The following is a 20,364-nucleotide window of genomic DNA, read 5'->3' as shown; positions in this document are numbered from 1 at the left end:
TAGATTTAGGGCATGCAATTATCACAAATTAATGATTTGCTCCTCATGAATAGGCACGATGGCTGAGTCAGGAAGTCTGGGCACAATCCTGTTTATCAATTGTAAATAGAAAGCTTATGTTTTATTGAACATCAGCCACTGCTCACTTCAAGAATGATGCCTCTCTCTCTCTCTACCCCAACCACCCCTCCCTCCCCCCACAGGTTTCTACAGAGACCATTGGGCCGTGTATGGCCAAAGGTCTTGCTTTACACCTGCATGACATGGCTGCGACAATAGTTTATGTTTACTTCTAGCACAAATATTGAACAAATGTCATTGCTTATGGCAACGCCCTCCACCAGCGCTTTCAATATTTTCCATGGACTTTGGGTGCAGAGCATGATATTTGGCTCTCCCTTAGTCCAAGGTATTATATGAACAAACAATGTTTTTGAATCCCAATACATTCAGTAATAGTGGTTTTTATGTTCTACCATGATCACATACTAAACAATGCTATCATAAGAAATGGTAAATCCCCTTGAAATCATAACTTGAGCGTTACTTATGTTTATTATTCACCAAACAATTATACTCATTGACGCTTACTAGCGATATTTAGCGATACAGCCACACCAGTCTCCAGTGCACTACTGATTACCGTAGTCTTGCAGCCTTCTTATATGCCAATGAATCTCTAAGCAAGCACGATGCTGCCTTTACATGTAAGTGCTATGGTCACAAAACACGAACATTCAATCACCAGTTTTAGCTGAGCATTTCAAGGGCAGATGTAAATCTCCCCTCTTCTCGAGAGGACATTTGCATCTTAGTCATTAAATAATGGCTCCAGTAAAATGAAAGAGAGCGATTGAGTAGGGCATTCGTCATTCAGTGTTCATCCACTGGCATTATGGTATTAGGATTCTAGCCGAATGCGATGAGGTGTGACACACAGCAGCTATACAGTTGCGTAGGGCCCGGGGGTGGAGGGTGGGGGAATCGCAGGTGCGGTGGCACTAGGGCCCAGAGCCCTGGGAGGCCCATTTAATACTGCTGATAATTACCCCCCTCCCAACAGAACTCAAAGGGACCATTTATCTTGCTTTCCTCCACACCCCATTGCATCCACACTACCTACTGCAACTAACCATGTGTAAGCCTAATTCGAAACCAGCATTAGCAGAAAAAAAATTCTTTAGGTCTCTCAGAAAGCTTCCATGATTAACAGCATGATAAAGAGCTACCGTTAGCTTATTCCAGAGCTGGGGTGTCAACACAGAGAAAGCTCTGCCCCGAAGCTGAGGTTGATTGACCTCTTCAAAGAAAAATTACATGTTTTTATCTATTCTGCTTAACACGGGCCCCAGCAAAGTATTGTACAATGGTCAGTGTCAGCTGCATATTTTCAAAACGAATTTTCTGTTTAAACACTTTCGCCTTGATTTACAGTTTGGCGGACATGAGGCATCTAACATCAATCGGTGAATGTCCTGCCCTGCTATTTATAACGATTACATATGTATATGCTCTAAATCGGGCAGACAGGAGCTCTGTCAAACTCGAAATAATAACTTTTTTCTTTTCACGACAAATGAACTAAATTAAACACTTAATATATTTTATCTATAATGTGTATTATGGTTCAAGAAAGTCATTTTGGGGATTTTCTCTAATTTACAAACTGCTAGGCTGACAGGTTTCCCCATCGTGCAATACCGACAAGGTTGTTTTCGGCTGAGCAGTAATTGATATTTCATTATGAAGCATACCTCCTCCTAGGTTTCTTTTTTCTATTTTCGTTACGAGTTCGCTTCTCACTAACACGGTAATGCCCCTTAATTCTTTACATCACTCTTATAGAAGAAACAGCACACATATAAACAGTTCCTTTCCCTATCTCACTCAACAAATTAAAGCAAAACAACTTGCTTTCTCACACCATCCTACTGCTAAGCATTCTGCTCCTTCATGCCTAACTTTTCAGAGAGAGAGATTATCTACTTCCCAATCGCCTAAACTACAATTTGGCTTCTTAGACTTCCCCATATAATTGTAATACCCCACTATGTGAAAGGAACATTGGTAGGTCATTTAATTACTCATTTGTCCGGAATCGTTCATCTCCGCTCTTACCTTGGCCACCAGGTTTCAACTCTTCTTCATAACGAAACTTTGCTGCCATCTTCTCCTGGATGAGAAAGTCTCCTACATGGTAAAAGGGCCTGTACCTCTGTCATGAGTGACCAAATGCATGTGATATTTGGTATTCCTCATTTTTGGGGATCAACTCACGTGTTAACCCAGTGTGCATGCTGAGGCCTAGGTTTGTCCTTTAACTGAGATGGAAAGCCTGGGTCTGAAATATCAAGGAGCACCCCAAGTGCACATTTTATCTGTCATGGAAATACTGTAAATGTCTTGGTGTCAACAGGAAGCAGTGAGGGCAGCGTACAGTTGCAAATCCAACTCTGACAATTTTTCTCTGATTCAGTAATAGTGTGGTGCTACCCATGTAAAGTTCTATGCGTATGAGCATCCAAACCAATGCGCTGACATCCCTTGTGCATGCTAAGGGGCTGATTACGATGTCGGCCGAAAATTTCTGCCCAACTCCTTGTCGGATTCGGTTCCAACCAACTCACATTTGGCAATTCCGCATGACTGATAATGATGCTTCCAAACACTGTACGGAAGAACTCCCATTGACTTCAATGAGAACCTGTGTTCCGACCGACAACTAAGGCTTCTATGGGGAAAATGGGTGTCTGCGGAAGCCCTTGCACCCAATCACAGGCACCCTGTGGTGCCTGCCACATAGTGCATGGGTTTACAGGGAAGTCCCTTGGGTAACTCCATGCCTCTAAACCGAGGTCTCAGAGTTAATGGGGGCCTGATAGAGGCCCCCAAAGTCAGTTTCTGTCAGCCTTTTAGTGTCGGACAGATAGAGTTGGAAAGGCTGATGGAATCCAACATCATAATCGGTCGGTCGGAAATACTGTCTGTAGAGCTGTACGAATTGGCTTTGACTGACTCAGATTCTTCAAGTGCCTGTCGAACCCAATTTGAATGACCAAACGGTTTCCCTTCTGACCGTGGGCATTAGAATCGATCAGTCGAAAATGTTTCCGACTGAGTCAGATGGATGGGTTCCAATGCGGTCTAGAAAATCCAACTGTCATTCAGAGTCTTTCCACACAACATCATAATCGGTCCATCAGTTGTGTAAAGCATGCAGAGCTATGGGATTCCCTGTAGGTTTTAGATTGCTGACATCCATTTTGAATTTTCCTTGTTGTTACATGGCACAAGATTGACATTGAGGTACTGCCTCTCGAGATAGCGGAAGTTTATTGTCTGGATTCCTAAACTGAAGGATGCAACCATAGCTATAAAAATGTGGAAGGATTAAGTCAGAACTGCCTTTAGAAATTCTATGGTTACCATTTTAGCAGGGAATTGCTGATTAGTTCTACCTGAGAACTGTAATTTGAGTTAATGGTGGGGTGATGGTTGTGAGTCGGTGGATTATATTTTTAGAGTTAAGGAAGCATTTAGGAAGGGCACGCCCCTTTGTTCTTACCTGAGTGCTACTTCAAAAAGGCTGATGACAGCAAGGTGCAGGGGTTTCACATGCCATTGTCACTGCCTGTTGTGAGAACCATCATCTTTTACAAATACTATGTCAGTACTGCAGAAAGAACTTGAAATATGAAAAGGAACCACCAAAAACAGTTTACTGAAAACTGACAGTGGGATCTACACTCCCTGTCTGGGAATGGTGCAGTAGAGTGAGACCTGAACTACTCCAGTTGTTTCCAAGGAAGGGAATGCTCCACAGATTACTCAAGAACTCTGAGTGCCAGAGCTGGTGTCTCTCAGACAGTTTCCCAAAGGCAATGGGACATCAACTGAAACCTGTTCATATTTCTGGAAGAACTGTCACCTGGAACTCAGCTTGACTTCCTGAGATGGTGGGAAAACGTGTCTGGCCCATTAGGGTCTGTGCCCAGAAGAGAGGTGGACCAGCAGAACAGAATATTTACAGGAGAATAACCAGAGTTGACTTGAGTCTCCTCAAATAGCTCTTGGCTTCCCAGAGTGTTTAAGCAACATAGGCCGAACAAGCTCATTGCCCCCCTCCCCCTTAGCATTCCCTCTCTAGTAACCTCCAATAAGGGAAGACAATGGACTTGTGCTTATTCCACCTCCTGTGCAATGAGTTGGGTACCCCTATGACAGACCAGAGGTCGATGCCAGAACCTTTTGAGTTGAAGCTGACTCTATTAGAGCCACTACGCCAGGTCCTGCAGGAAGACAAAAGGAGAAGGGGGCACGTGGCCCAGTTACTGCATCTAAGGTGCTTGACACCAAAGGTAAAATCATTACCCCAATTGCACATTAACTGTGAACTTTACTACAGATTTATGGTGGGTCCAATCTAATCCACAAATTCTGAACAAAGAAAACTGTCTAGTCGAAAAAATATCTAGTAACCTCCAGGTCACAGAGACTGAGGAAGCTGCTAATCTGCACCCACAGAGAGATGAATCTGCGTTTTAATCTGGTCTATAGATTACTAAGTAGATAACCCCCTTAAGATGCTTATTACACTACTGTGTGGTCATAAACTTTATGCACCATTCAAAAACTATGTTCCACACCTCTAGTGGAAGCCCTTAAATAATCAAAAACACTACTTCCCTCCTCATATTGTGTGTTTGATTTGTACTATTTTTAATCGGAACGAAGTACCATATATTTTAGAAACAAACACTGCTATTATAAACCTGTACTTCATGCCAGGCAATTGATTTTCTCCCTCACTGACGTGGAGGTATAATCACACTTTTTATAAGATGAATTATGCCCCTGACTCTAACCATTTGCTATTTTAACATGTTTCCAGATTAAGTGATATTAGATGAGGCAACACTTGATTAAAAGCCTTAGCACAAATTAGTAACACTAATTGAAAATCCGGTAACACATTGATGATATACAATATACTGTGATGAAATAATTTAACAGTATGATGCGATGCATTGCGCGCTACATTAGGAACTGTGATTTCGCCGCGCCGTATTTTCATTCAAGAATTAAGCCGAGCCAGCAGTTTAAATGTAAAACCATAACAGAAATAGACCTTCGTTGCATATTTACTACTTGAATTTATCTCTATTAATACAAACATGTGAAATGATTCGTAATTAATTCAGGATAACTGTTTCCTTTTTGAGGGCAGGGTTAGCAGAGAATACTATTTCTAATTTACAATAAATGTTGAAAATCTGCTCTCAGGCGTTTACCTCTAGGTTTGGAAAACATCAGGAATGTACTCGGTATTCTTAAAGAATTTCTGAAGTACTTCTCGAAAATGTAATTCTTGCTGCTCTGAGGGCCTATTCACATCAGGAAAAAAGTAAGCAGTAGAAAATGTAGCAGGGGGTATTTTTGAGCGTATACATGTTAAGCATCAGTGCATTTGCGCTTGCTAAAAACTTTTCCACTGTGACGAAAATGTCTATCCATGAGGAGGCGTTACTTAACCAGGAGTTGACAATTTTGGGAATGTTCAGTCACTATTCCAACTCTGAAACTTCATTCATACAAACCCTTGACTGAAGACTGCAGCTAAGAGTCCAGGACCTTGAGAATAAAAAATGCGGTTTATGCCCGCATGGCCAGAAGAGGGGACCAGATTAGTACTAGTTGTGGCTGGTCAGCTAAAAAGCAGGAAAGGCTTCTGGACACTTGTGTCCCTGTAGCTCAAACCGGAGATCAGCCAATGGACCATTGGAGTCACTACAGGGGTCCTGGGTTCGGGGCCGACAGGTCCAGTCGTCTTTCTTCAGACAGTAGGGCAGTCCCTCTGCTTAACCTTCTCAGGTTCAGGAGTGCTCTGAGTCCCAGTTCTGGGGACATCACTTTAAAGCCCAGTGTCAGCCTGTGAGTAGGGGACACCCCTTTATCTAACCCTAAAATCTGGTTCTGGTCTAATCTTCCCTTTTCCCTGGGCTTAGCTCCAGCCTGTCTAGTAAAATGAAGGGCAGGTGGACCCATATGTGAGGTGCATTTGTCAGTGATAGGAGAGGAATCTTGTAAAGTCAAGAAGGGGCTGGTTACAGCCTTGATACTACCCTTTGAAACTCTGAAAGGATCTGGTCCCAATTCCCCAGGCCATCTCTCTCAGGAAAGAAACACCTTTCCCCATAATAAATGCCCTTTGTGCTCTTTCTAGAAGGAATACATATTACACCACAGGAGAGCCATTAACAGTCAGGTGACCCTGGACACTGGTAGAAAGACACATTTGGCTCAGGCAGCAACATGCCAAGTTGCTAAAAGTGCAATTTTTGAAAAAGTAATTTAAAATCCGACTTCATTATTAAAGAGGATTTTAAACAACAGTTAACATGACTGAAAGAAGTATTTTAGTAGGTGAATCAATCAGAATGTAACACTTATTAAATATAATAAAGTAAATCAGTGTTTGGCAATGGGAGGTCAGCCTTGCCACAGTGAAAAAATACTTTTGGCATTTTTCACTGCCAGGACATGTAAATCTTTAAAAATGAATGTCCTACATAATAAATACTGTGCACTCAGCCATGTGAGCATTTAAGACCTACCTTAGGGGTGACTTATAAGTATTGAAAAGTATGGTTTAGGCCTGGCAAAAGGTTTATTTTGCCAGATAAAAGTCACAGTTTAAAACTGCACACATAGGCTCTAGGAGCAGAATGGGAGGCATCTTTTACAGGGCTACTTTAGGGGATGGAACAATAGGTGCTGCAGACCCTTAAGTAGCATTGAATTCACTGGCCGTAGGTACATTGAGTGCCATATGCTAGGTATTTATACGTAAATTACCATTCAGGTGTATGCCAATTTGACCATGTGTGGAATGGAAAGCATACCTGCTTTACCACTGGTTAGCAGGAGTAAAGTGCACAGAGTCCTAATGTCAACAAAAATGGGTTTTGCTGCCCTTGCCCAATCCTATGGTGCCACATCATCCCACTACCCCTTGTCCCCACCTTCCTGCACAGCATTCTGGGACAATCCAAAATGGCAACCTCAGGTTGTCTCTGGTAAGAGCTCCTAGGAGAGTCCCAGCTCTGCTCCTTCAGGACACAGCTGTCTGATTCTTTCCCACCAAAATGTCAAAGCAATCCCCTTTTGTGTTGGCTCCAGAGGTCCGGACTTCTGTCTTTGTTCCAGTAGACATGGGCTGTCCCAGCCCATTTGCAGTGTGACAAGCTAATTAACAGATGTTTATGTTCTCCCTGCCCAGTCCTTTTCCACATTCTGGCTACATCAGGGTTGATTGACCTTCAATGTGGTTAGTCCTTTGATTTCTCTGCTGGGGAGAAGAGTTATTAGCAAAGAAATATGACACATTTTGAAGTTCCTTAAGATGTATAGATGGAATGTTGGGGACGGGAAATACATGCTTTGGGTGCAATATATATCCCAGTTTGATACCTTGCTGGACTATGCATGCTTAAGGATTGCAAAACTGAGCTTTAGGGCAGATTCCACCTGATGGATAATGCAATAAAGCACCACAGATTTTCCAGTAATCACAGCAAACCGACATTATGAATGCCCACTCACATTATAAGGGTGCAGGTCAGTATTAATTCTGTAAGTGCCCCTTCTGTCCAGGCAACCTGTGTACAAATATCAGGCTGTGCACAACTGTAGTTTCATACACACAGCCCACAGATGTGAGTGCCCACTTGTGCATGAGTAACTATCCCAGTGCCACTTATCCTACCAAGCAGCAACAACCTTATCTTAAAAGGCAGACACTGGCAGTTACCACGGTCAGGTGGATTACCATTCATTTGCTGTGATTGAGACTCAAATATTGAGACACACTCAGAGTTAAAATCCAAAAGAACAGATAGTTAAAATAAAAAATCTTGATGGACTAAATGGGTGGAATCTATTTGCTACAAACCCCACAAGCAATCATATGCTCAGCAGATCAAAATGTGGGAGCAGGCTTGATTGGGTTTCAGGAATAAGAAATGACCTGATCAAGATCAGTGCAGGAGTTCAAGACCTACTGTATACAAATGACCAATCTGTATTGAATACAGCAAAGAGATCTAATAATACCAGGCCAGTCTGCTACGGTCATGGTAGCTTTTAGATTATAAGCAATTAGAACTGCCTCCCTACTATGTCTGGCTCTAAACCAATCTAGGGTACCAGTTGGTCGGAACTAGGAGCATCTTAAGGTGTCCTCCACCTACAGACTGGTGTTCACTACAAGGCTGGATTTGCGAAAGCATAACAGGCAGGCTGAACCTGGCTTCTGTGACCTTTGATAATGGCATGAGTGAGTTGGACCTCCTTCCGCTTGAAATTCAAGTACAGAAGGATAGCCAAACATCATAAGGATGATTACCTGGGTGGCTCCAGGAACAGAAATAAACTGAAGAGGACATTCCTGGTGAAGAACCCCTGCAGAGCAGTGACACCTGGACTTGGACTGGACTTTTCTGTTTCCCTCTGACTGCCACTTTGATTGTCTCTATGTGCTTTCTCTGAGGTCCAGGGGCCTGTGGAAATGTACTCCTGTGTCTGCTTCAGCACCAAAAATAAGTTTGGGCAATTTCCAAAACCTTTCGCTCCAAAGCTTCAAGGGGGCCAAGAGTGAAAGGTATCTGACTGGGAGATTCAATTCAGGTAAGTAGATCATGTATTGATAGCTAGTTAAAAAAAACATTCAATACACAATGATATGCAAGGATATATAAAACAGTATAATGCTAATTCCGTTCCCCAAAATTGTGGAACATTATGAAAATCTTCAATTTAAATTATTAGGGGGTGGCTAAAATCAAAGAGCTCCATTTCACAAAGACCACCATCAGCTGTCTGTCTTTTTTATTAAAGGAGTAGGTAAATTCATGGACATTAATTTCACAAAGCCCACTGTCAACAGGTGTCGGTCAGAGGTCTTTTCCAATGTCAGATAAACATTTTTTTTCCGCATGTTATGAAAAGTTGGACAGCAGCCTATTCCATTGGCCCTTGGTTTCATGTTTATAGTTGCAAAGGTAGCAGCTAATGGATTCCCTTGTGTCCTTCCTTTTAGGGAACTCACGCCTAAATCAAACAAGCAAAATCATAATTGCAAGTATTTGAATACTTATTTCCTTACATACCTCAGGCCAATAGAACCTCTTCAACAGATATTTAAGGGTCTGATCCTGTCCATAATGTCTACCCCCAGCCTGACTATCAGTGAGGTGCATAGTATGTTCCCTAAATTCGAGAAACACAAGAAGTTGTTCTTTTTTGTGGTCTGGACCCCCACTGATCCTATAGACGAGACCTTGTTAGACACAAAAATAGGGGCCTACCTTATCGGGGGGCTTCTTCTTGTGCTTGGCTCCAGGCATTTATCAAAGTGCTGTCTTCTCTCTGTGCTGCTTTAAAGCTCTGGGACGGTGCATGTCTGTCTTCTGGGGAGGAAAGAAGATAGTTAATAGGGATTGGGAGTAGATTCTGTAATTGACTCACTCTCTTCTCTTTTGTGACTTGGTTTTAGGGTACTTTGTTAGTGGGCTCTGTCTGTCTCCATACAGAAAGGGGATTCATTCAGCCAATCAGAATCAGGCGCTTGTTTAGTAATTTTTGATAAGTATTTGTCAAAGCCAAGGAGAGCCTTCTCGGAGAGTACTGGTACAACCCATACCGTTCGTACCTGAGAATCCCCATCTATTTCCATTTAAACCTCAGCTAAGGGATGTGATTGTTTGTCTCCATGAACACATGAGACTTGTAACTTTTCTTCATGTAGAATTTGATTAAGAGGTACTAGCTCCCTACAAACAACGCTATGGTGACAACCTGTGTCTCCCAGTGCATCCACAGGTCTTCCGTTCAGGCATATGGTTTTCTTATAGCGTTGTTGGGTTTCTACGGTGACCAAGGCGATTCCCAAAGTCCTCCTTCTTTAGGTTTGGTACAGTTGCTCTGGATGGTACAATTTCTGGCAACATGACCCCACTCAGTGCAACAAAAACACTGAGGCTGGGGTTGTGGGAGGTTTCAACATGGTTTTATTTAATTCTGGTATCCTGTTCTCTCCACCAGGTTTAGAAAGGACTTATGGGTATCAAGTGGGGCTTTTATAGGTGGAACTTTAAACCCCGGGGACCTATGGTATGCAGAAGCCAATTCTACAATGGATTATGCTGTAAAGTGGGGGTGCTGTTTTACCCAGGACCGTGTGTTAGTAGGTAAGCCTCCAGAAATTGCTCCAGATGTATTTTCTCAGTGACCTCTTCTATGGACATGGAATTGGGTTGTAACCACCCATTCCCTAGGTCCCAAATCCTATAATAGAGTGTCCTGGGGTTGTCACCTGTTATCCACCTTTCCTTACAAAACCCATTTCTATATTATTTCTGGTCATGACCTAGTCTCTCAATAATGGCTTTCTTAATGTCGGGATAAGACGTGACTCTGGCAGGGTTGGCAGCCTGAAAGGCGGCCTGTAGTTCACCTGATAGGAGAGGGGCTATATATTGTCCCCACCTCTATGAGGGCAAAGTGGCAGTTTATGCTACCCTTTCAAAGTTGACGAAAAATGTAATCAGGATCATCACCCTCCTGACATTTTTGCAGAATGGAACTATGACTGTTTCGATGAACTCTGGCAGTGGAGATAGCCTCTTTCAGACACAGAATGGAAGTATCCTGTATTTGGTGTTTGGAGGCCATCAATGCAGTCTGTTCTTTTAAAGTGGCTTGGAATGCCTCCTTTCTTTCTGGGCACTTTGGTTTTGTTGTCCTTTCACTAATTGAAAGTGTTGTTGGCCTTCAGCGAGTTGAGTGACCATGACCTCCATAGTGATAGGTTGGGTCATGTTGGCCTTAAACCATGCTATCCCTCTTCTGACAGCACTGTGGTCACTAGTACACATACGATACTCAGGCCTGAAGGTTGGTATAGATATTTTAATGTGAAGGAACACTGTCTCAATGAGGCCCCACGAAGAAAAGATAAGGGGGACGGGTGGGGCAATAGAAATAACTACAGTCTCTTCACTATTTTTTCTGTCAATTTTCTTCCCTTCTGTAATACTAGGATCTGTGGAACTTGTTTTTATGTCAAAGTCCCAATTGACAGAATGGGGTATCCCTCGAAACAAAATAAAATGTAATGAAATCGTAAGGTTGGTATGAAGACAAGAAGACCTCTAGTCATACCTTCACTTAGTCACCCTGGGTGTTTGTGCCTATTCTGTGCCAATGTGGATGGATATTACTTGTGCCCTGCCCACCACTTCCCTGGTGAAAAAAACGGAAGGAAGTGCACTTGCCTGGGGTTATGGCAGAGGGAGTTTCACCTTCCTCCTCTTTCGGATGGCTGGACTGGCTAGCGGTGCCTCTAAGCGGTTACTCCCTGGATTCTGCTTTGCGGGACTTGGCATCTTCTTCCTTCTCCCCCGGGTTTCCGATGACTTCCTGTGTAGGCAGACTCCTCATCTTCCTCTGGCTGCTCCTCATGGTTGTCCAATTTGCTGTCCTCTGGTGCATCTGCTTCCTTTCTTCTGCTGGCATCTCTTTCCTTCTCCTCTTCTTCTCACTCTGCGCTTGGCCCTCACCTCATGAGCGCTTCTGTAGCTGCCACAATCGCGTGTTTACTGACTGCTGGACCGACGCCTCATTTTCCCTGAGGTGTTTCTTGGCGGCCATCTTGATCTTGATAATCCTGCCCATAGGGACTGCAGGATTACATTTACAAATGACCCTTTTGAGCCAAAATCTGGTTCAGGAGGTTGAAGTTCTGATCTTGTATTGAGGGGGTGAAGTTGGAAGGCAAAATATTTTCCCAAACAGTTTACATTGCTTAAATTCCATCCATAGTTGAGGTCAGGTAGAACATTTGCTCTTAATGCCTCCAATAGCAGTTCTAAGATGTGCCAGACTGGTTTTTACTCAATGTTTTTAAAAAAGTGTAGGAAAAAGGGATTTTGGAGTAAAGGTGTTGTAAATGGGCTTTTATAGCTCCTCTTGATTTAAGATGAACTTCTAGATATACGAGTTTACTTGACATCTTTCAAAGAATTGCATTTAGTCCTATTTGAACTTTGTTTTAGACGATGAGGTAAATGTTAAGATCTCAGTTTTAGTGGTGTTGATTGACCGTCTATTTTCCTCCCAATTAATTTGTTAATGGTCAAAAATATATTGAAAGCTTATCTATTGAAATCTTATCTATGTTTGATTCAAGAGGACTGTATCATCTGTGTATAAGGCAGCTCGTAAAGGTTACATATTGAGATTGGGTAGATAAGTCTGCTTTATGGTCAAAACTGTTTCCAGATCAGAATGCCAATACACAGCCTTGTTTTAGCCCTTTGTCAAACAGAACGTTGTTTGTAAGGGAGGTATTATTTCAGTTTTTACTTTGATCCAATGAGCTATGTAAAGTGATTTAACTTAATGCAATAGTTGGGCTGGTATCTTTATCTTTCCAAGTTTCTGCCCTACTAGAGATTTTTTGATGGAGTCAAAGGCTTTTCTAAAATTGATAGAGCATGCATAGAGATCTTTTTTTTATTTGAGGCTCCAGTGGATCAGGCAGAGAGCACAACAGTTTTGTCAATAGTAGAATTGCCTGAGGAAAAAACTATTTGATACCAGCAGATATTTTCAGTTTCTCTGCCCAGCCACAAAGTTCTTTAGGTAAGGCTGATGTATAATACTTAGAATCCACTTCTATTATGCCAATGAGCCTACAATTGTCTGAACTTGTTTTTGAGCACTTTTTATGTATTGGGGTAGGAATAAGCCTATCCAAGACACTAGGACTAAGTCTTCCATGTAGTGGCGTGTACATAAGTTATTTAGTGCCTCAGCTTAATAGATTGAATTATGTTAAAAGATTGCTGTTGCTACACCATTGGGACCTGGGGCACTATTGTGTGGACTTGCCAAGAAGAGCTTAATAATCTTATCATCCCATAAGTGTAGGGCTCTTGTATTGTCCTAATGTTTAAATACCTCTGAGGCTTTATAGAGCACTGGGTGTGAAGTGGTATCCCATTCAGGTGATGGACTCCCGTTATTCAATATTTCGGAGTATAAAGTGCTTACATAATAAGATCAAGTAGCTGCATTGATTTTATTTCTTGAAGTTAGCAGTGTACGTCCCACAAAGTTGTTAACAAGATCCGCAAATGTCTTTGATGATGCTGACATGATCGCTTCCTGAGGAAGCAGTCACAGTTTTTTTCAATCTACAACAGATTTTTATAGTCTTTCCTTATTAGTCTTGCATACTCTATATTGCTGTTGGCTCATGATTTGCTAGCATACCTCAGGGCTCTATTTAGCTTTTCTGTTCTTAATGAAGAGAGGAAGAATACCACTACTATTCTGACCATCAATAGCAAAAGTAGATGTATTTTAAGGCAACCAGCATGTCCCTGACCAACTTGCTCCAAACCTCTGCATATGTTAAATTGTCTATTTTGGAAATAGACGCGATGTGCTGCACTAAATTTGGAGCAATATTGGCTTACCATTCTTCCAGTTTTTAAGATGTTGGTGTCCAATTGATACTTAATTGAGCATTAGTAATTTCTTCATGGCCGTCCACCAAATAAATCAGAATTGTAAGATTTCATATAAACAGCTTGCATGTCTATGGAAAGTAGCTGATCTCTGCACGATGTAAATTTTCAAAATCTGCAAAATGAAAAATAAACTCAAGGATAGATAACCTTCTTTTTAGTCTGCCTTTTAGCATGGTCCTGGTGGTGAGAATACTATAGCTTTGGAAGCTGGGAATGTCAGTGTTTCCTCTAAACCAGGTTTCCTGGAGGCAATTAAAATCAACATTATAAAGAAATAAAATTGTATCTTTGTTGGACATGGCCCTTTTTGCATGGTCATCTCGATACTTTTTACCTTCACCCTCCTGTTTTCTGAACCTGTTTTTGTTGCCTTTTAGGACTCTGCACATTGTACCACTGCTAAAGTGCATGAGCACTCTCGTTAAAGCATGGGGGAATTGGCTTCCACCCAATTGGAACATTTAATTTACTTGTACACTCCAAGTAAAGTACCCAGGGCTGTAAATTTAACAATACTAGTGGGTCTGCAGCACTTATATTGCCAGCTATTTCAGTAGCCCTTCAAACATGTATTAGGCCTGTGTGAACAGATCTAAACTGACATTTCAACCTGGCAAAATAAACCCTTTTCCAGGTTTAAGCCTTCCTTTTTAGCAGTGGGGCGTCAAAAATTACTTGGGGGGACAACCCCTCGTAGGTGCTTCAGGCTCGCTTGCTACTCAGTGAAGTACCACAATTGTCTTACGCCCCACCACTTTCAAATGTCACCAGCCACCCCTGCTTTTTAGTACATATGTCATCCCAAGGGTAGACCCTGAACAGCCCAGAGGACAGGGTGCAGTGTATTTACAAAGGACATGTACTTTTTAAGTTTTACATTTCCTGGTAATGAAAAACTCCTAAAGTTGTTTTTCACTACTTTAAGGTCTATCTTCCCCAAAGGATAACATTACAGTTACCTCATTGCACATAGTAAGCTGAAACTTTCAATTTGGAGCAGGTATAAAGTTGGAGGTTGGTGTCTAAAGATCATTAATTAAAAGCCCACAATAATGATGAATTCGGAAATTTATTTGCAATTCTGAAAATGGCACTATTAGAAAGTTCACATTTTCTTGTCCTAACGATTTGGTGCCTGGAGACGGATGTATGACGTTACAACACAGGCTATTACAATGCCTGCCTTTACAACGCGGTTTTTACATCGCAAACCTTTACAACGCATAGCGCTTAGAGGTGCTGGATAGTGATAAGTTTAATTTTCTATTCCAACTCCAGTCCCTGTGGACACTAGGGAAGGTGTTGGATAGAAAATTAAACTTATTCCCTATCCTAGAGCGCCCCCCAGCGCAATGCGTTGTAATGGTTTGCGTTGTAATGACCGCGCTGTAATGGTAGTGCGTTGTAAAAGTTTCGTTGTAACTGTTGTTCACCCTGGAGACTGTTCCTGGGTCACATGAATAGGTGTAGCTGGGTGTTGGTCTTGTGGGACAATGGAAAGAGAGGTGTTGCCAGGATGAGTTAATCTGAGTTAACGAGAGGTAGGAGCAGTCACCTACCACACTTGTACATCACAAAGGCTCTGTCTGAGTACTCTTACAAAGCTTTGTGCTACTCTATTGGGACCCTAGACAAGTTGGAGCCAGGACAGGAAGAAAGGAGATACCTAACACCTGAGGGTGATGCACATCACTAGAAGCTTCCTCCAGTACAAAGTGGATAACAGGTATTAATGTTAAACCCTTAGACACAACTCTTCAGTACACTTCTGGACCCATGGGCTCTGCCATGAAGAAGGGCTGCTGTGCAGTTGAAAAGACTGCCACTCTGCTAGACTGCTGCTCTGAAGAGCCGCTGTCCTATTGTGCTGACCTGCTGCCATCTTGTCTTCTTGTCTGCGTGAGGATGACTGGACCTGCATCTCTAAACCCAGTAACCCAGAGTGACTCCAAGGGATAGTTGGCTGGCCTCCTGATCAGAAGCCTCAGGAACATGAAAGGCTTCCAGTGACCTTGAATCCAGCACCTGGACACTGCAATCTGTAAGTCCTGCCTGCTCAAGTTGTGCCACCCCCATGCTGAACCCTTGGAAGTGCGTGTGAATGTGCTCTGCCAGTCTGTCTGTACATCCAGTAGAACCAAAGCATCTCCCACAGAACTGGTGCATCACCTTTGCTGCTCAACGCATCACCTTTGGAGGTGATGCATTACGTCTGCTTGGTGGACTTCCTTGACACAAGGACTTCGCATTGCCCATTGGAGCTGACGCATTTCGACTCAAGGACATCGCATCGCCCAACGTCAGAACCAACTGTGCAAGATGCATCTCCACACACGGACATGAACTTGCACTTCGCAGTTCCCCGGAACCACTGCTGTGCAATGTATCTCTTCACCCAGGCCTCACATTGCCTCTGCTGCACGATGAATCCTCAGCATGGAACACTACATCTTTTTTCAATTGGGTTTAAGGTACTCGGTTACAGAGGGCCTAATTGGGTCCCTATAGCAGGCCTGCACTCATCTTAATCAGCCTGAACATGTGACTTTGTCCTGATCCTGTGTGAACCAATGCCCACCATTGGCGCTTTGTGCTTTTTGGTGCTATTTTTCGTCTGAAACTTAAAAAGTGAATGCCTCTGCTTCTACTGATTGGCGTTTTGTCATTTTGGTCTTGTTTTTTTTATTAAAATGTACTGTATTCTAGTCTGGTGTGGAATCCTTTTTTGTGTTGTGTTTTCACTCTGTTACGGTTTGAAGTGCTGCAATTATACTTTACACATTGCCTCTAAGTTAAGTCTGACTGCTCTGTGCCAAGCACAGGTTAATTAGGGCTTGCTCCTGATTTCACCTTGACAAGGATTGTGGTTCCTGCTTGATTCGGGTTTTATCCCTTCAACTAGTAGCACAATTTCTTACAATCCTGTGGTTTCTGTATTGAATCCCATCCTGCTGCATTCCAGGATCATAGTATGATTATCAATGTGTTGTCTGTACCTTTCACCCCAGACCAGCTTCACTGACGTGGATGTGTTGGTAACTGTCTTACTACATACACTTAGCAAATTGCACTCATTCTATTGTTGCTTGTTACTTTTGCCTCAGTACGGTTTTGCACTTGAATCTCCAGATCAGGTAAAATTGTTGGCTTCTTGAATTGACTGGAGCTGCAGTGGGCTGTATGGGCACCTGGGAGCCATGACCTGTCTAGTTTAAGGGACAGATTTTTCAGCAGGAGCGTTGTTAGACCTGTCCGCATTAAAGTGGCCTTCCCCCCAACTTTTTGCCTTCAACCTACTTTATTGCTGAATTTTGTTTGTTGCCTTTAGGACTCTGCATATTTTACCACTCTAACCATTGGTAAAGTGCTTGTGCTCACTCCCTAAAATGTGGTAGAATTGGCTTACACCTGATCTGATTGGCATATTACATTTACTTAATAAGTACTTAATACCCTAGTATACCATATACCCAGGGCCTGTAAGTTAAAAGCAACTAGTGGGCCTGCAGCACTTATTGTGCCACCCACGTAAGTAGCACCCTAAAACATGTCCCAGGCTTGCAATTGCTGCATGAATGCAGTTTTCAACTGCCAATTTGACTTGGTAATACAACCACCCTACCAAGCCTTAAACTATCCTTCTATTGCATATAAGGCTTCCTTAATGTTGGCCCTAGTTATCACATAAGGCAGGGTACATCGTAATTAAAGGTTTGGACATATACAGTTAGTTATTACTTGTCCTAGTACCTAAAGACTCCTGAATTTTGGTAGTATTTTGCATATTACATTTTTAGAAATTAAAGTGGGTTTCTAATGTGTTATACTTTTGACTTTTTACTGTTTTGTTACTCTTTAATGCTTTACACATTTTCTCTAAATAATGCCTGCCTACTCTGTGACACAACTACTAGGAGCTGATCTCAGTTTTAAATTAATGAAAACTTTGACTAGATGTAAGGAGATGGTGACTTTGTTCCTTGTGGTGGACACCAATCCTCTCCAACTAATAAACGTCTTTCTCACAAGGATTAACTTGACAGAGGAACTACGTGAGAGATAAAATCTACAGAGGATGGTCGCTGGTAAATTAGTATTCAGACTTGCTGTAAGAATGTGACCAGAGTTGTAAATAATAAAAACGTCCCGCATATTCTGAATGTGTGCTCACAGCTAAGTGCCTCAAACCTGGGGGGCAATGCATATTGTAAATCATGCGTGGAATCCTCCCGCACCCAAGAATTAGTGGTAAAAAGAGCATCACGAAGTTTCAGCTGTGCACAGTGAATTGCGAAGCACACAATTATCCATACCACACTTTCGCTTTAGAGCCAAAAGGACTTGTGTTGGTAGCCTGCCTTCTCTTTTGCAAAACTGTATTGTTTGGGACTATGCTTGAACGTCATCAATCTAAAAAAAAAAAGTTTTTTGTGCTCTTAAAACACTCATTACCATAGTATACCCTGGCACTGACGAGAACTAATTTGTGTGTGGATGTGTCCCTTGAGAAAGGACAACATGCCACAACTCATAGTGAAGGCATCCAAGCTAATGGTTAAAGTGAGTTGATACATTGCCTTTAATGAATGCCAGTGTGGGTGGAACAAAAATGTGAATGACACCAAGCACAGACTAATGGATGACGTCTGGCTGTAACCCCTTTAAGTAACTATATAGTATAGGTAATTTTTATTAAAGTCAAAAGGTTTCTTAACACAGTCCTTAAAAGGTCAGTCTAGCATTGGCTGCAGGCCGTTTGCTTTTAAGAAGGAAGGCAGGCAAAAAAAAAACAAGAAAGCAGACAAAAAAGAACGAACTGGCAAAAAAGGCAAAGACAGAGGGAAGGAAAGTGAAACAAAGAAGGAAGAAAAGAGGAAAAAGAGAGACAAAAAGAAGCAAAGAAAGAGAGCAGGAAGGATAAGGAGAAAGAAGGCAGGAAAGTAGAAAAGAGAAGGAAAGGAAGATCAAAGGAAAGAAAGAAAGAATGAAAGAGAAAGCAAAAAGAAAAAAAGAGAAAAAAAGAGAAGGACCTGGAAGGAAAGAAAGAAGGAATGAGAGAAACTAGAATTAAAAAGGCAAGAATGAAAGAAGGAAAGCAAAGGAAGGGAAAAGAAAGAAGGAAACAAAAAGAAAGAAAGAAGGAAGGAAGGAAGAAAAGAAATTGCAAAAGTAAGATGGAAAAAAGAAAGTAGAGATAGAAAGAGAATATTTATTTGGATGGGCTACGATTTCTTAGTGATTTCATGTACTCTTGAAAAGCTGCACAGATTTGGTGATTCACATTATGTGTGGCAAAAGACTGTGCAGGGCCATGGCCCCAGCTAAGATGAAAAACACCCTTAAATCAATATGGCATCTAAAAATTGGGAGGGCCCAAAGTGGATATCTGAGATTGACAGACATAAAGTTTCCCAGAGTTTCAGACAGTCGTGGCTCCTGGTGGGAGTGCTACCGGGCGGTGACGAAAGTTGGGGGAGGGGCAGACTGGAGGGTAGTAAACACCAGAATATGGATCAATGCAGGTAAGTTGACAATTAAATCAATAAAACGAATTCCGTTGCACGCGCTGCATCGCATTTGGCACAAAAATACTCAGTCCTACTTTCCCCATTAACCAGATATATAGAGTAGTGAAAACCCGAGAGTAGTCTGTTTGCAAGGAAACTTACTAGGGAAGTCTACTATCTCCTCCTTCCTCTCGTTGTCATAGAAATGTGAATGTAGTCCAAATAAAATCATCAAGAAGAGGAATTTGCAGATGCTAGTAAAGATGAGATACAGGATTACTGTTGATTTCGGATAAAGAATCACAGATTTATGAATTTCGCTGTAAATTGTGTTCTTCAAGTTATTTCTTGATCAAATAGTTGGGACATTGATTTAAATGTAAGGTTGATATATTCATGTTTTATTTTTCACAAAACAGTGGTTTTTGGACAATTTGCCTACTTCCAAACAACACTAAATGACTTGGTTGAATTATTTGATGGAGCACATCCTCAAGCCAGATTACTCAGTTCATTATCTGGATCTCACTCAGGTAAAATGCTAAAAGCATAGTGTCAAAAGTAAATATTTGCTTATTATAAATATAAAGGTTTGTTGTGAAGTATGTAATTTTTTTCAAAGCATGAGTAAATAGCATACACACATGATTACAAATGGATTATTTGACATTTTTTCATACCGCTAATATAGTTATACAAATTGACAAATAGGTTAGTAAAATAGTAGCTATGTACCAAGGGAAATTGTCATTTTAAATACTATTACCTTGTTTTTAAGTTATGGTCTGTCAACAGTTTCTAAACAGCATCCTAGCCTAAAAAGAAAACGTATATTCTCCACCACAGCACACAAGAAAATCATTAATTATGAAACAGAGTAATAGTAATAGTAAGTAATGGAAATTCACATTTCAGTCTCTTTGTCACAATAAAAACATTCATAAAATACAGTGTATTATCATCATCAATGTGTTTTATAAAGTACCCAATGTAGTTTCTGTGTAGAAGATATGTTGTAGTGAAAAAAGCAGTTGTTTGAGAACCAAAACATTTATAAATCTTGTCCAAAATGTGAGGCACAGTGATACAGGTTCCACATCATGGCTGCTGCATAAACAAAAGTTCACATACCAGCCCTTCATTGGGCACCTTAGGCAAAGCTAGTAGACAAACAGAAACAGAATAAAGATAGTGGGGCCCATGGTTTAAAAACAGTTTGTTCTGGGTGTGCATCACAGTAGTGACACAAACCTGCATAACCT

At 41.6% G+C, this 20,364-nt stretch overlaps 1 protein-coding gene across 1 annotated transcript in view; it reads left to right on the top strand.

The window, feature by feature from the left end:
• CSMD1 (CUB and Sushi multiple domains 1) overlaps window positions 1–20,364 on the top strand; it is a 4,503,734-nt gene that overhangs the window by 3,074,315 nt on the left and 1,409,055 nt on the right. Inside the window, exon 32 of the mRNA XM_078647516.1 lies at window positions 19,522–19,635. Coding sequence (XP_078503642.1) covers window positions 19,522–19,635 — 114 coding nt within the window. The remainder of the gene's footprint in view (window positions 1–19,521; window positions 19,636–20,364) is intronic.

This window comes from Lissotriton helveticus, chromosome 6 (genome assembly GCF_964261635.1).
Source record: "Lissotriton helveticus chromosome 6, aLisHel1.1, whole genome shotgun sequence".
Classification (NCBI taxonomy): domain Eukaryota; kingdom Metazoa; phylum Chordata; class Amphibia; order Caudata; family Salamandridae; genus Lissotriton; species Lissotriton helveticus.
This window is presented reverse-complemented; position numbering and strand designations above follow the sequence as displayed.